At 42.4% G+C, this 17,896-nt stretch overlaps 1 protein-coding gene across 5 annotated transcripts in view; it reads left to right on the forward strand.

Moving 5' to 3' along the window:
- Window positions 1–17,896, forward strand: part of KCNIP4 (Kv channel interacting protein 4) — an 845,713-nt gene that overhangs the window by 680,632 nt on the left and 147,185 nt on the right. The window contains exon 1 of one of the 5 annotated variants that reach the window (XM_004681376.2): window positions 3,637–3,828. The exons of the other annotated variants lie outside the window; for them this stretch is intronic. Within the exon in view, the coding sequence (XP_004681433.1) occupies window positions 3,717–3,828 (112 nt within the window). The 5' untranslated portion in view covers window positions 3,637–3,716. Of the gene's footprint in view, window positions 1–3,636; window positions 3,829–17,896 lie in introns of those variants that run through there. 5 annotated transcript variants of the gene reach the window in all.

Consider the following 17,896-nt stretch of genomic DNA (forward strand, 5'->3'; position numbering starts at 1 on the left):
GTGCTTGCCCTCTCATATGCCAGCCATATGGTAAGGGTTCCATAGTATTACCATCTTCATCATAATAAAGAAAAGAACAACCTGTAGTATCGTTCTTGACAACCACTACCCTAAGTCAGCACTTTGCATCGGGATGGGGCAGACACTTTTTTATGAAAAAAGAACACACACAAATGGTAGTTACAAAACAGCCAAAACTGTAGAGCATTTTAAATGGGTGAACTCAGGGATCCACTCATTTTAGGTCAGAGAGGCCAGGAAATTAGACCACAAACTGTCATAAATGACAGAGAATATTATGTTCTCACAAAAGCTCTCTTTTCCAAAATGGCCCTAGAAAGTCACTTTTCCTCAAGTGACTTGATTTCTCAAATGAAACAAGAAACTCACTGAAGCATATTCCCTTCCAGAATCCTGCTCAGGGTACTTGAGGAAGGTCCTTGAGAGCCAGAAGAAGCGGTAGCTAGAGCTGCAGAAAACGCTCAGAAGCCAGGTGGTAGAAGTACCCGAGGTTGGGGAAGGGTTGGGCCTCTGCACTCTCAGCGGCTGGGCCTACCTCTGGGAAGCTCTCCAAGGGAGGACTTGCTGGGAATCCATAGAGCAAATCCCTGGACCTGGACCTTTCTGTGAATGGGAAAGGACAGTAGGGCTTTCTTTCCTGGAAAATGAGATGTGGGAGATTATTTAAATTAGTTTGCCTACCTCTATAAATCAAGTGGAAACTGCTGAAGGGGGAGGACAGATTTAGGAGACAAAGGAAAGTTTGAATTCAGGTCCTATTTCGCACGGAGTGACCTAAATCAAGTCACTTACTGTCTTTGTGCCTTATTTTTCCAGCTAAATATTATCTGGTATAGTATTAAAAGAGACTGTTGACTTTACCCAATTAATTTCTATGACTTCATTTTTCTTAACTGCTGATTGCACATTTGCAGGAATGGTTCAGGTGTTGAGACAGATCATTTCTTTTCCCATCAACTACTGAGAGCCGCTTCCCTACAGTGGCTTGTTGACATAACTGAATTCAGATTTAGATTGATAGGAGGTTGGGTAGATGACAGACACAAAGATAACTCCCATGAGCATATTAACAAAAATGCAAACACTTTTATAAGAGTCAACCTGATGGAGCAAGGTGTCCTGGTATTCAGAGCTGGGAGGGCCAGAAAGGTTTCATGGAAAAAAAAGATCAGAACTAGACTCAGGAATAGGGAGGGTGGCAGGACCAAGGAAGAACAAATTCACCTATTCCATGGAGGTCCAGCAGTCCTTGAAAGGGTTGTCAAAGCTGTTCTGTGCTGGGAAGGGAGAACCCATGGTTGGCCTCAGCTCTCCCCATCACCAGCTATAAGGAGGCTGCAAAAATCCCACCTTGAACTGAACTGAGACTCCGAGATGGACCGTTTTTCCCAAAGTGACAGCATGTGGCAGAAGTGGGATCCAACCTTAGACAGTGTTGACATGCCCAAAGCATGCGTCTACTGCTAGAAATTAGAGCTTCCATTATGTTTATAAAGATTTATTTATGCATACAGAACTGGGGTACAGGCCAGAGGCAGGATCGATGAGAGGATGCATCAGAGACAATGGGGAGCAGAAGAGGCAGATCAATGAAGAGCACTGCTGAGGGGAGCAGCGGGCAGGTCAGGAGAGCCTGCCACGCGCACCCTGTGGGTCACCTTCATGATCTCGGACCTAACTGCTACTACAGTGGCTGCAGCTGGCTTTCAGTGCTTGCCCCACCCCGTTGCACCACCAGGAGGGGCCTGAGAGTCTCCTTTATTACTGGTCACTTCCTCTACCAAGTGCCTTTCCAGTCCCCACCACCCCCCTTTCTCCAGGTGGGGTTGACGGTCCCTTCTTGTGCTCCCTCTGCGGCTTCTCAAGAGCTGGTGTACTATTGACCCTCCCCTATTAGCCTGTAGGTCCCCCAAAAACAAGGTTGGATGTTATTAAACATTTTACCATTCACTGTTCATAGCTCCGAGTAGCAGTTTAATCAATGTCCGTGAATAGCCCCCCAGTGAGTGTCCGTTACCTACCAAGCACTGTGCCCACACTTTGGCAAGTACATTAAGCTCTTGACATTCCTCTTGTATAAAATGTATAACGTGAAGACGAGCATAACACATACCACAGGTAGCACACGAACCATAGGGAGCGATTCATTACTGATGAAGCATGGTTCTATGAGAGGGAACTCTGCACACACTCAGTAAACATTAGTTACTGTTGGAGTCACACTTAATTCCCATAATCGCCTCTAAATAGAGAACTTTAAATAAAAGCCTCTAATCTCAAGTTCATTCAATAGAAACTGTTTGCTGAGAGGTTAAATGCTTGCAGAAAAGCAAGCAGCAAGGAAATAGATCCAGAAACGGAAGGAGGGAGTCTGTAAACTACTCCAAAGGCTGGTGTTTCATAGTGAATTCCAGGGATCTTTCCTATGGCGGGTCCCTGCCCGAGGGTTCTCTCTACCTCCACTCCCAGGATGGCTTCAGCAGAGTGGAGCTAGCAAGTAGTGGTGAGGCCAGATGGGTCTGCAGAGCCCAAAGTCCCTGGCCACACTCACAGAGCCACGGCAGGCTGCTTGGCTGGTCTGGGGAACCACCTGCCGCCTGCTCCCCAGAAGCTAGGCATCACCCCGCTTCCCGTGTAAGAACACACACTCCAGCGTGCTCTGAATCAGCCTCTCCACGTGAGAGTGTTTAACAAGCAGCCCAGGTGATTTTTGTCATCAGAAGTTCCTGAAACTTTGCTTTGAGACTGGGAAGCAGAACAATGGGGGCACTTGCCCTGGGGGTGGGGGGAGGCATTGAGACAGGGAAGCAGGACAGCCAGGATAATAGGGGCGCTTACCCTGGGGGTGGGGTGGGGGGAGGTATCAAACATGGATGTCCCTACAAGGGGGAGGCTCTCCTCTCCCCCCCCACCCCCAACCTTCCATCTTTGTAAATATAAGGACTAAATCGGCCTCCCGAATAATGTTCGTGATGTGTCAGCGGGGACCAGGGCGGGCCCCAGTGGAGTGGCAGCTGGGAAGAGGCTTCGGTGCGGCGCTCCACGGAGCCACTGAATCATCCATGTTTTGCTCCTGCACTTTTCTACCTCGAAAAGCTGCCCGTGGGCTTTTTCTGAAAGGGCTGGAAGGCACCAGCGACCAAGACTGATTGTGCCCTAGCGTCCTGACAGGGAGCTGAGCATCTCTCTCGACACTCCGGGAGAGGAGCCAGCAGCCGCTAAGGCAAAAGGGGGGCACCGAGGAGCTCCCGGGGCAGCAAACTAGGCGCAGGTAGCCGGGACCGGCCCCGCGCTGCAGCCTCGGCGCCTGGGGCACCCGCGTGCTCTCCCGGCAAGTTTTCTGAGCGTGTCTCCTTCACGGACGCTGCCAAGTCTGCAGCTCCCAACTGAAGTGCCCCTCGCAGCTCTGAAGTCCAGGAACTCGCCGGTGGCAGCGCCGAGTCCCCACATCTGACGCGGTGTTTGGGGGACCCCACCAGGCAAATGCCAGCAGCAGCATGAGAGGCTGGACTTTAGCCGGGGTCGGGCCTCACCCCGGGGGGCCGCTGCGTGGCCCCGAGCCTCCGCGAGGAGCTGCGCCGCTTGCCCCCTAGCCGAGCTTTGTTCCCAGCCTGCGCGCTCTCTCCCGGATCGTCGGCTTAACTCCCTCCGCTCCGGAGAGGTCCGGAGGCGGGGATGCTCTGGCCGCTCCAAAGATGCTGACTCTAGAGTGGGAGTCGGAAGGACTGCAAACAGTGGGTATTGTTGTGATTATATGTGCATCTCTGAAGCTGCTTCATTTGCTGGGACTGATTGATTTTTCGGAAGGTAAAGTGGTCGCTCCCAGTCTGTGCCTTTGGTCAGGTCTGGTTCGCAACTGGATCCAGACGCTGCAGAAGTTGAGCAGGCTAAAGTTTGAAAATATGCATGCTTGACAGGTTGCTGCCTAGCATTGGACAGTTGCTTTCTGTTTACCCAGACATCTGATTTTGGGAGGGAAGGATCACGTTCTGTTTCCTTGAATTTGCAACCTCTTTAAGGGTGATATTGTGGCTTAAGTATATTTTCAAGATGCGATGGGAGTTTAGGACTCTTTACTACAGAGTGGTAATACAGGTTGTTTTGATTGTCAAGTTCATCTTGGCGACCACGCCTCGATGTCATTAGTCATTCCACCCTTGGAAGGCGTCCCCTGGTTTGTGCGGGAAATATCGGGTGTGCCTCATTAGTTAGCAGGTGCGGGGGTGGAGCTGGGTGCTTGATCATCGTATAAAAATGGGTAGGCTGGTGGTTGAAATCTGAATGATGGGTTATTTAGCAAAAACATGCTTTGAACCCTTGATATGCAAAAGTGTTTTATTTACATTTCTCTGAGTGCCCATTTGCAGATATATTTGGGAGTGGGAACTGGCACACACAGGACAACAAGCTACCAGTGTTTGATTTGTGGAACATGAATTTTTATGAGCCAAATCAGTTTTGTTATTCAAAGATGACAGGAGAGTGAAAGAGAGACTGGTAACTTTACTTTAGCAATTTGAATATTTGTATACACACACACATACTGTGTGTGTGTGTGTATTATATATATATATATATATATATATATATATATATATATATGAATTCCTGCAGATTTACTTCTCATGAACTAATATGCATCACTTACACCTCCCTTATATGATATCAATTCTATAGTCAAGGTCTCCTTCCTTCACAAGTGAAAGAAATGAATGCACAAGGCATGTATTAATGTTCCTTTGGAAAAGGATATGATCTTTTATTGCAGCATTTTTAAATGAACATTCACTTCTCACACTGTAGTTTTGGAAGGGGATGGAAACGGCTGAGACTCTATGTAGCTACAGGCGCTAAGACCTGCTGCTAGAATGACATCACCCTGAACTATATGTACACAGGTTGTTTCTGTTACTAAGCTGATAATGGCCAGTGCATCACACCTTCAAAGATTTCCTTTGGTTTCTTACAAAGTAGATTCAGTAGCTTCTACTCTGTAGACCCATATAAGAACATAAAGAAGTTCTCATCTAATTTTCATATCTTCCATTTAAGTATTCTCAGTCTGTGACAAGTTCTGCACAAGCACGCATAAAAATATTGTACTGGAATTAAATGAAACCTCAGAAATTAGTTTCTTCCTTCTCTCATATTGCACATTCATTTCCTTTAACCCTTGGGAGGAAAACAAGGTATAGGCAACTTTCTCCAAGTTCGAAACATGTATACATACATGCATTATTTTTACAATTTCTGACTCAATCATAATAGATTGTTTCAATTTCTATTTTTGGAATACTTTATCTTACTTCCCTCTGTATCCATATTAGTTTTTATTCTCCAGACTTAGTTGAGCCATCACCCCAGCATTAGTCTAGTAGAGTCAGGAAGGGATGGTTTTCCAGCTGGATGAAGCAGTGTCCAAGAGCGGGCATGCAGGTGTGTGAGGAAGTGAGCTTTCATAGCACAACGCCCTACCACAAAGCTCTTCTACTGCCAGTGTTGAAAATGCAAACATGTAAACCCAAAGCTCCCAAGTTTAAGATCCCTGCTAATGATTCAGCTTCTCTTCTCTATTATGATGTAGGTTTTCATGTGAAAATGTCAAATTTGAGTTCTAGCAATAGGAAAAGTAAAATTGTGAACTTGATTCTCCTAACTAGAATCACAGAATATTGAGCTGTTCTGAAATCTCTTCCTTGGGATGAATATTCATATTCATATCTAAATAATATACATAGCCATCTATGAACTATGAATTTCTATACACACACACACATATATATAGATGTGCCTACATATTTATAGCTATCATGCAAAGTGTCTAACAAGCTGGCAAACTGTTGCTTCTATGTATAAGCCTTGATCAGGCAAAAATAGAGAGATCCAGTCTCTCAACATAAATCAGGTAGTTCCCATACCTCCTAATTGGTTTTAAAGTCACCCCTTTATTTTTCCGTAAGTAACATTTTAAAAATATTGCTGGTCTGCTCCGATGCACGCATCTTCTGTAGGAGACAGCTGTAACCCAGTGAGGTGAACTGATTGATCAGAAGACAGAACAATTTGGGAGCAGAGGCAGAATCCAAAACAGTGTCTACCGCATCCTAGATGGTGCTTTTCCTACTGCAACGCCCTCTTCCTTTAACCCTTATGTCTAATATTGGGAAAGGGAATTCATGAAAACAAACACGGAGAATTATCTGAATCCCAGAACCGTGTCCTGAACGTGGCAATATGGAGTCCCAAAAAATAACACCACACAGTAGTCATGAATTTTAAAAGTTTTTGATGACTACCTAAGTGTGGGGCCCAATATGGCATCTGAAACAGACCAAGGATTTAGCATAGACTGGAAGAAAGACTAAGCAATAGTAAGCCAAATGGTCTCTTGAGCTATTTTCCCCTGAAAAATCTTACTAAATTTCAACTCTCTGGGAATCATTCATGTATGTTTTCATATACTCATGTATAGAATCATATATGTATATATACATGCATAGGTGAATGTGTGTGTGTGTGTGTGTGTGTGTGTAGGTACACTACAAAGGTCAACCCAAGTAGAGTTCAACATGAAAGCCAATAAGAGAAACCAGTCGAGGTATCTATCTGTGTTTCTCCAGACTGGCAACGCCTATGCAGAAACAGAACTGAGGACTTCTGGTCACCAGCTAAGTGAAGGAACAAGAACAAGAAAACAATCTGTGAATATTAGATGACTTAGGTCTTCATCCTTTCTACCTGTCAAGCATGAGAATGTCGAGGGAGCTATTCTCATGTAAATGGTGTACACCCTAGTGAGGTCACACCACCTAGAAAATATGGTCAGAGACAGCCACTTTGTTGTGGGGAAGTGAAGGTGCGGAAATCCAGAAGAGAACCTTCCACTTCTTTTAGGCAACACTGATGTTTTATATTGTCCTCAGGAGGCAATGTTTCTTCACTGATACCTCTATGAAGTGTCTTTTCCAGTGTGATTGAATTAAATGAATTAATTTAGATAATAGTTTTGAGTTTCCGAAAAGAGCAATTCTATAGTAGTGTTAGAATAAAGCAATGTAACTTTAGTATTATCTACAATGGCTGGTGAGAGTTAGTCATGGGTAGAACAGGTTAAGAGAAACATTTCTGCTTTCATCAAATTCGATTCCAATTTTGATAAAACTCTGTTTTGCAAAATAATTCTCCTTCAGTTGAAATGCAAGCTTTAAGAATCAAAAGCAATTTGTAAAGAGGATTAAAATGACTAATGGGATTTTAATGTAATGATTTGAAGTGTTACACTCATATCCACTCATTAATGCAGGGAACAAGGAAGAACATTCACAACATTAATCTCATTTCATAATTTAGCATGTCATGTATGTTTTATTGAATTCTAAATGTGTGCTGATCCTCTGCTAGACAGTGGCTGGTGGAGATGGACATTAAAGGAATCTGTCAGCAGCATGCTTACATTCTAGTAAGGGAATGGATTATCAAACTACAGAAGAAGATAGTGTTGGACGTTAGCCCAAGAAAGGCCACTGGAAACACAGCTAGAACAGAAGCAAGGGAACGTTTGATGGAGAAAAAAACAGTTGTGTAGGAACTTTCCAGTGTGAGAAGGATTTCCCACCTTGGAGACTAAGGGAAGAACATTCCAGTCAGAGTAAAGTACTTACTGCTGCTCTAAGCAGTGACAGGAGGCGGCTTTTATCAATATGGGAAGAGGGTAAGTGGGAGAATGACAAAATGGGAGATGGAGCTGAAGAGGTAACTTGAGTTCAGGCAGAGGGCATATGTTAATTCTCTAACCAGAGAGAGCCATTAACCCATTATCTTTACCTTTGAGGAAACAAGAGAGCAGCTGACTAGGGCTTTAGGCAGTCAACCTGTAGGTAAAGTTAGGTAGGAGAGGGAAGTACAGATGTTTTGCACCTTGAACGGTTCAGATGGGAGGCCGCCAAAGCAAAAATCTGTAGAATAGCTCTCTTCCTTAGTTAAAATGGCAGTTTCCAGTTTCTTCCAGAAATTCATATTTAATATGATATCTTTGGGCTACACCCATCACCCATCTGAAATGGCATTTTTGTATTTTATTTCAGATTGATGGTATTTGGCTTCAAATGTCTTTCTTTTAAGATAAAGAAATATGTGAGCTAAAGATATTGAGATGAGTTATGGGAAAACTAAAATTCTGATACACATCAGCTGTCTGATATGCAAGATGTTCAGTTATTTTGAACTTTAATTTTGGTAAAATCTGCATTTAAAGCAAAGTGTAGAGAATAGTACAATGAATCTATCATGCATCTATCAGCCAGCTTCCACCATGATCAACTGCTTGCTAGTTTTGTTTCCTCAAAGTCTTACTAAATAGTATTCCTTACAAATATTTGTTAAGGGCTCTCACTGGTGACTCAGTGGGTTTTAAGTACAGCACTATGAAGCTCTCTGCAGTCACTGAGGCATGACTTCAATCCCTAGCCAGGGAGGTGACCCACAGGATGCAGCAGATGGCACCTGACCCACCTGTTTCTCCCCTCAGCAGCATATTTCAGTACATCTGCCTATTCTGCTCCCCACTCTGTCTCTGGTGAAACTTTCACCCCCTCACCTCTGGCCTGCACTCCAGTTCCTGTATGTGTAAATAAGTAAATCTTTAAAAAAAAAATGTGTTAACTACCTATGTCAGACACTCTATAGTACTTGAGATTTAAAGATAAAGAGAGTAGCTACCATCAAGGAACTCTTCAATTGTGAGATTGAGAATATATAAAAAAAGAAAATTCAATGTATTGTGGTAGGCAGACCTACCCAAATAAACTCAAGATAGAGAAAAAGAGTGAAAACTAGTGAAAATTCCAAAGGAAGAAATAGGACTGATCAGAGCTGACTCCCTGGAGGAGGTGATTTTTTTTTTTTTTAATAATACAGTAGTTCATTTTTACATCATTTTGTGCCTTTTTTCCATCTCAGTTGTAATTCCTGTGGGCTTCCCACCACCAATTTATCTATGTACCATCACCATAGACTAGTGTACTCACCCCTTTCCCCAGTTTTGATCCCATTCCCCACTCCACCCCCATAAAATGTCTCTGGCATATAGTTATTCATTAGTATTATTATTTTCTCCCCTGGTCCTTTATACTCCTGCTATGAGTGAAACCATCCGGTATTTTTCCTTTTCTTTCTGGCTTATTTCACCAAGCATGATCCCTTCCAGCTCCACTTGCTGCCAAAAGACAAGCGTTTATCCTTTTTGATTGCTGAGTAATATTCCATTGCCAAGACAGACCTACCCAAATAATCCAGTCATCTACTTTTGGGCATCTGGGTTGTTTCCATGTCTTTCCTGTTGTAAACAAAGCAGCAATAAACATGGAGATGGGTATGCAGGTATCTTTTTGAATCAATGTTTTTGTGTCTTTTGGGTAGATACCTAGGAGTGGGATTGCTGGGACATATGGAGGTGATTGCTAACTGGGTTTTTAGGAATGAAGAGAAGTTTATCATAGTCATGTATTGCAAAGGTGTTTGTACAAGTTCTAAATGCAGGGCACCGGGTGAGGTAATACAGTGCACCAACACAGACATGGTAGTCAATGTGAAGTTCTTAGAACAACAACAGATAAAGGGCACGTGACAGTTTGATTCTTTCTCCATGATTAAATCTCATCGTCCTTCCTGTGTAACACAATGCTCGGTACCCAGAAGAGCCTCCCCAATGAATGGCATTAGCTTCGTTCTCTCCCATGTGGTGGTAGTGGGGCGCACTCACTCATGCTGCATCACTGAGTGTCTACAAAGCCTCTGTCAAATTTCCATGACATTCTGAAAACTGTTGATTAGTTGATTACAATATTTTATGCTTTTTATTTTCTGCTACTGAAATTTCACTTTAAAATCCCCCTGCAAGGTAGAGAGAACCCACACACCAAAGGCTTCTGGAGTTGTTCATTACAACCCATAGCCCTGGGAAATAATTTCAAAGGAGACATCCAACAGTGAGCTAAAAGAGCCCAGCTCAGACATGCTTCAAGTTTGTTCAGAAAGTAGCCCTTTCAACTCCATAACTGGGAAAAAACTAGATTTATAAGAGAAATTGAACACATAAATATTAAGCAATTACTGTTTGAAGGGAAATAAAGAGATTTAAGGTATTATACTGTCCTTAAAAAATTCCACTTGATTAGAGATCAATCAGCTTATAAATAATGAATCCAGGTTTAATAGGTGGACTTGTTTTGCCTATTTTTTTTAAGATTTATTTATTTATGCACACAGAACTGGGGTACAGGCCAGAGGGGCAGGGGCGGTGAGAGGATTCGACAGACACAGAGTGGGAGCAGAACAGGCAGAAAGATGAAGTACACTGCTGAGGGGAGCAGCGGGGAGACAGGAGAGGTCTGCCGTGCCATGTGGGTCACTCCAAAGCTGGGGTTGGGGACTGAATTTCCACTGAAGCGGCTGCAGCCAGCTTGCTGTGCTGCGCTTTAACGTGCTATGCCAACAGGAAGGACTATTTTGGCTACTTTTTTAAGTTGAGGTAACATTGGTTTGCCTCATTGTATTTGGGAAGTGTAGCATCTCCTCTTTCAGATGTTACCACACCACACCTACCACCAGAATACCCATAGTCCTCTGCAGTGTCTGTATATTCTCTCCCCACTTTGTTCTCACCTCTTCCCTCTCTGGCAGTGCCAGTTCAGTAGTCAGCTTTCTAGGATGTGTTGTTAGTTTGCTTTCTCTGACACGTTGTTTTGTTTCCCTATATTCCACATTAAGTGTCACCGTCTGATCTTGGCCTTTCTCCTGACTCGCTTTCACTTAGTGTAATCCCCTTCAGCTCTGTCCTTGTTAACACAAATGTCACTAGCTGAGCTTTTTTCATAGTGAGTAGTATTCCATTCTGTGTAAATAGCACTTCTTTCTGACCCTCTCATCTGTATTGGACTCTTACGTTGTTTCCAAGACTTGGTTGCTATACATAGTGCTGCAGTGAACATGGGGGTGCATATTTCCCAGTGAACTGATGTTTAGTGGTGTTGGGTAGGTATAAAGAAGCAGAATTGCTGGGGCATATGGCCAATCCATTTTTAATCTTTTAAAACACCTTTGTAATGTTTTCCATAGGGGCTGGGTCAGTTTACCTTCCCACAGTAGGGGTATATGTTTCTGATATGTTTTTGATCTGGACTATCAGATAAGAGGCAACAGAGGCTTTAGAAAACTTCAGAGGCCCTCCCTGGTGGCACAGCAGGTTAGGACACAGCACTGCAAGCTAGCAACAGCCTCTTCAGTGTCAATTTGATCCCCGGCACCGGAGGTGACCCATATGGCACGGCAGACCTCTGCTGTCCCGCCCGCTGCTCCCCTCAGCAGTGTATTTCAGTACATCTGCCTTCTCTGCTCTCAACTCTGTCTCTGATGAATCCTCTCACTGCCTCTGTACCTCGGGCCTGTACCCCAGTTCTGGATGAATAAATAAATCAATCTTTAAAAAAAAAAACTCAAAGAGCATCTGTGCAGTTGGGTGACTTCAGAGAAATCTGCGTGTACATGGTGGCATTTGAAATTTGATGAGGTGAGAGATCAAAACAATTTGACAGACAGAAATTAGAAGCCAGATATAGGAATGTAAACTATAAGCTTAAAAGAAGCAGCTTCCTGAAGTCATTGTTTGTCACCAGGTTGGCTCTAAAATTCCATGAATCCATTTGAAATACCCAGTACCTACTCTGGTTGTGCATATTCACTTGGTGCTGTTTTGCTTGGGAACTGTATTTATTTGTAGTTTTGCTGGCTTTGGGAAACCCTTACTACTCCAGCTGGAAGCAGAGAGCTGGGTCTTAACAAGGAGGAGAAAGGAGGGTTCAGGGATAGTCTATTCCAATGTTCTCCAGTCAGAGATCACCAAGGACATACCTGTGGCTGAACAATTTGTTTTCATTACTTGTGGAAGGAGTATTGCATGCACCATGGAGAATTGTAGTGCTTCTCAGTAAGAGGGTGTTAGAAAGGATTTATGGGATTTGCTTTGTTTTGGGGATTATGGTTTAAGGAAGTGTGGGCTTTGCTCTGGATTGAGTGAAGGCGGGAAGCCAGGGCAATTCAATGATGGGGCATAGTAATAAGCTGCACCTATAAGTAGGAGACTCTGGACAGAAACTAACACTGTAATTGGCAAAGAAGCAAGTTATATTAGTGAGGATGAGGGGTATTTGGTCTTTTTTGTGGATTAAACGAAGGTGATTGTTTTGCCTCTGTTCAAGTGGTTACAGACTGGTTTGTTTTGTTTTGTTTTTTCTTGATCACACATAGGTAGACAGAGAGGTCTTATCTGACGGTGATATTCTGTGAAAATGTTTGCATTCAATAAGAAGACACCAAGGTCTGGCTGATGGACCAGAGAAGCTTTCTCAGGAAGTCAGGGACTGCCTTCTCTCCACAATGAGGAGAGAGAGGACAGAGTAAGGTGAGGCTGAGGGAAGTAGACTCATGGCAGACAGAGTTGAGCTTAAACCCTCCATCTATAATTTTGAACAGGAAACTTCTTACACATGAGTTCTCCTTTATATAAAATGAGATGAATGAATCCAGCCTTTCAAGATTATGATCAGGAACAGAAAAGTGCAAGTAAAATAGATACCTCAGCCTTGGAGCCCGTATATGACTTTCTTGTCACAAGTTCCTCATGTCATTGACAGGTCCAAATTCCTTGCGTTTCAACAGTGATTCTCTAACTTCAGAGTATATCAGAGTCAGCTAAGTGACTAGTTTAGGACAGAGTATTGGGCCTATCCTCAAGGTTTCTGATTCTGTAGGCTGAGGTTAGTGTCTGGAATTAGCATTTTGAGTGATTTCTCACTTTAGGGCAGTGCAGCTGGTTCAGGACCACACTCTGAGAACCAAAAGTTAATTGATCTGAAAGGCTGAACCTATGTTTGCAAGTTTTTGTCCCTGAGTTCTTTGACATCAGTAGAGTTTATTTTACAACTATGCTCAGTCAACTTTTCCTGCAGTAGACACGCTCACTTTTGTGACCTCACAGTCTCTTGTAACTACTCAACTCTTAGTACAGCACAGAAGTTGTAGACAGTGTATAAATGAGTGGTGTGGCTGTGCATATATTCAGATAAATACATCTGAATTTCATAAATTTTATGTCACAGTTTTATTTTCTTTATTTTTTTAAACCACTGCAAATAAAAACCAGTGCTTAGCTCACAAATATTTTTTTAAGATTTCATGTAGCAGGTTAGACATTACCTATGAGTGGTTTAGCCATCTCTATTCTTGAGTTAGCAATAAAGAAACCTGTTAAGAATGGTTCTCAGTCCCTCCCTGGTGGCGCAGCGGGTTAAAGCACAGCACTAAGAAGCTAAAGCCAATTCGGCATGAGTTCGATCCCCGCCTGCCCTGGAGGCAACCACATGGCATGGCAGACCTCTCCTGACCAGCCCGCTGCTCCCCTGAGCAGTGTACTTCGTCGATCTGCCTGTTCTGCTCCCTTCTCTGTCTCTGGTGAATCCTCTCACCCTCCACTTCTCTGGCCTGTACCCCAGTTCTGTATGAATAAATAAATCTTTAAAAAAAAAAAAAAAAAAGAATGGTTCTCAGATTGCTGAGCCAACTTTACCAGTCAGGTTCTGCCATCCTGGGAAACTATTGACTTATTTTTTCAAGGTTGAATGATTGATGCATACAAGCAGTGGGGTGTAGGCCAAATATATGGGGTTTAAGAGGATTCACCAGAGACAGAGTGAGGAACAGAACGGGTGGATCTACTGAAATACACTGCTGAGGGGAGCAACAGGCAGGACAGGAGAGGTCTGCTGTGTCATCAGTGGATCAGCATCCTGGCCCAGGATCAAACTTAGGCCACTGAAGCGATAGCGCTGAGACTTAACCCTCTGCCACCCAGGAGGCCCAAAACCTACTTACTGTTGATAAACTACTTGTTTCACCTTTCAGCACACCTCTTATTGATCATCCTCCCCTAGAAGTCCTGGCTCACATTATTCCTTTCCCTCCTACAGTGCTTCTTCGTACACAGATGCCACCATATTTCCACATGTTTGCACCCATCCAAACCTTCTCTCCTTCTAATATTACCTTTCCTCCCCCATCAGGATTGAATCAATCCTGATGTATGTTCTACAAGGTAGGCCTGGATATTAATAAACCTGTTAATTTTATTGGGGACATGCATTGTTACCCCAATCACTCAATTTGTGTTAAATCATTTTTAATTCTGCTAGAGAAAGGAACTATGCTACTTCAGCAAGATGTGAATTTTCCTTGTATTTCCATGGTATACAGAGTATATAGAGTATGTAGTGAAGGCTCAACAAATACTGATTTTCTTAGTCGTGTCTTTGATAGATTGTCTCTTACACCAATACACTTGTGTCATCAGAGCTTCCTCCTTATCCCACTTCCTTCCCACTTGTCTTCATAGTCTCACAAGAGCACAGGCTTAAGTCTGCTCTGTATCACCTACTAACTGCATTCTCATGTTTTTGCATATAATGTAAAATATCAGGACAAGACCTATGTTCCCCCTATCTGGCCTCATATCTTGTCACTTCTCCTTCCTTTTCCTCCTGCCCAACTTCATGTTCCAGCAACAGTATGTTGAAATCCCTGAGCTCTCAGGTTGCCTCCAGCTTTTACACTTTCACATCGACTGTTCGCTATCCTAGAATGGCCTTCTCTCCTTCTATTCCTGGAAATGCCTCTTAAGTGTTCACTCTGAGTTCATATTCTTCCTCCTCTAAGAAGCATTTCTTGAGAGTTCCTTTAGCAGGAAAAAATATTCAGGACTTGAAGCTTTTCTGCTTCTTCCAGATCCTCATCTGTGTCCATTTTCTCTCCAATGTGATCAGATTCCATAAAGCCCCAAATGTCCCATGCTGTTCTGTGATTCATGCCTACTTGTTCTATGCACACCCCCTGTTCTGGGATACAGTTCCCATCAGTCTGTACTTGGTTAACTCTTTCTTATCTTTTCAGTTCAGATCAAGAGTCCTCTGTTCCAGAAAGCCTTCATGGAGCCACCTACTTGGATTAAGAACCCATTTCTGTTGTCCCAAAGCACTCTAACTTAGCACTTCAAACCACATTAAACACTTGGTTTCTATGTCTTTTTCTTTTACAAAACATCAAGTACCACATAAGGAGAGCTCTTGTCTCTGTCTCCTGATGCCTTGTGGGAGTGAGTGGATGGAAGGATGGATAATGGATAGGCAAGTTGCACAGAAGCTCTGGCAATAAACTTCTCAACATCTCCATGACCATTTTGAATTAATATAACTTTTGAATATTTGATTTGAAGCAGTTTCTCATATGAACACTGTTGACATTTTGGGCAGTGTAGTTCTTTCTTGTGAGATTGTCTTCAGTGTTATTGGGTGATTGACAGCCTCCTGGAATCTGAACCTACTAAATAGCAGGAGCACCTTCCCACAATAAAGACCACAAAAGTGTCTCCAGATGCTTCTAAATGTGCCAGAGACAGGAAGGCAAGCAAATAACCTCACCCATGTTGAGAACCATTGAGTTTAAATATAAGCAAACAAAATTTGTAGCCCTTTTTAGTAATTTAGATTTATAAATCATAAAGCTGAATTGAAGGATGAAAGCATCACTCCATAGGAAATAACTGGAAACAAGTATAAGGAAGTCTATGTTTCCCACTTGAAAAGGATTAAATAATCCTTATGGAAAGTTGATAAACAGAAAAAGAAATATCAATAAATGATCTTTGCTCCCCCCATTGAAAAAATGGTTATATCTTTATGTACTCACTTTCATCTCTTTCTATGGATAGACCTTTTTCTTTAAAGTTAATAATATTGTATTATAAAAACTTTATGTAACTTAAAATTCAACATAATGGCATAAGCACTTCTATATTATATTACAGAATCTTCATAAATATTTTAATGCCTACATTATAGTCTATAAATAAATGTACTATAATTTACTTACCCTGATTTTAGAAAGAACATGTAAGGTATTTGCATTTTCCCCAGTGTTTGAAAAATTCTGTAATAAAATCTTTGCATGTGAAGTTGCTTATATAGTTAAAATTATGTTCTTAGGATAAGGTCTTAGAAAAAAAATTAATAGAATGAGAGAATGATCTGTTGCAATTCTCTTGGCAGACAGGAAAGGTCAAATTGCTTTCCAAAGGGGTAACACCAGTTTCTGCTCTGGTGTAACCTAGGTGTTACCAGGGTGCTTGCTTCACGATCACCTCATCCTGCTGAATTAGGACATTTTCAGTGTGGTCACTGAAAACCTTGGCCAGCTCCTTGTTAAGAAACTATGTCTTAGGATTACACTGTTAATGCCTTTTAAATCAACATAGGAATATTAATTTTTTGAAAATGTGACATTCCCATTGTAGACCCAAGGCACTCTTTCTCTTCTGTTCTTTTGTCAATCAGAAAATACCCCTGGCAGGAAATAATCTCAGCTCTTTACCACCCATTGTGCCTATGTTAGCCAATAGTTTGGGGGCTTAGCAGACATCAGATTATTATTATTTTTAAAGATTTATTTATTTTTGTATACAGAAATGTGGTATAGGCCAGAGGTGAGGGGGCAGTGAGAGGCTTCACCAGAGACAGAGTGGGGAGCAGAATAGGCAGATCGATGACGTACACTGCTGAGTGGAGCAGTGGGAGAGACAGGAGAGGTCTGCTGCGGCATGTGGGTCACCTCCCAGAATGGGGATCAAACTCCTACTGAAACACCTGCAGCTAGCTTGCAGTGTGGTGTCCTAACTCGTTGCACCACCAGGGAGGGCCAGATATCAGATTATTTATTAAAAGAAAAGAGGTCGTCATTCTCCCCTCAAGGAGGTAATCCCATGTCTGCTTTTATTTAGGAGGAAAATTGTCCTGCATAAAATAACTGCTGATGCACATTCAAGTAAATCTTTCCTATCTTACTAATACATGTATTTTACTTAACTGAATTTTAAAAGCAGGGAGGGAATGCTAAGTATTTTCCTAAATCTCTAAGACACATGATGAATACCCTACTTCCTGGATTAGTAAGATTAATATAACTGGGGTCAGTTACATCCCATTTGAATAGAATTCAGCTCATGAGTGATGTTATATGTCAGTAAACTCATAGATATTAATGACATAGTCAGAAAAACTTACAGGAGTAAACAGATTATTGAAGATCTGGAAGCGATGAAGTTAACTGGTGATGTGATTCCAAATTTTAACAAATTACATAACAAGATGGATAATGATAAAATAATAAGCACCTGCACAAATATTCAAATCCCACATCTGTTTTACTCTACTCCTCAATACCTAAATATCTGTGGTGGATTGATGAGATTAGTGGAGGCTTCCAAGCATCACCTGAGTGAAAAGCAGATTAATTCCTTCCTGTTGTTGTGAGAGTTCAAGGTGCTATGAAGGGATTAGTCAGATATGTTCCATCCTGAGCACAGAGGTCACTGAGCTAAAACTCTTTTGGAAACTTTACCTCATTAAAAATGTGCACAAAAGGGCCCATGAGATTAAGTCTCAGCACTATGAAGCTTTCCACAGCCATTGCAGCATGAGTTTGATCCCTGGCCAGGGAGCTGACTCACATGGCACAGCAGACCTCTCCTGACCTGTCCACTGCTACCCTCAGCAGTGTATTTCAGTACATCCATCTGTTCTGTTCCTCCCTGTGTCTCTGGTGAATCCTTCACCACCCCCCACACTTCTGGCCTGTACTCCAGCTCTTTTAAGCATGAATAAATAAATCTTTAGAAATATATATGCACAAAAGCTCTTACTACTAAGATTTTAGGCTAAAAATGTAACTCAAAAGAATAAACTGGTCTCAGTATTGTTGTATATCTCTTCTGTAA

The sequence above is a fragment of the Condylura cristata genome, unplaced genomic scaffold, assembly GCF_000260355.1.
Source record: "Condylura cristata isolate star-nosed mole 26May11 unplaced genomic scaffold, ConCri1.0 scaffold00012, whole genome shotgun sequence".
NCBI classification, from domain to species: domain Eukaryota; kingdom Metazoa; phylum Chordata; class Mammalia; order Eulipotyphla; family Talpidae; genus Condylura; species Condylura cristata.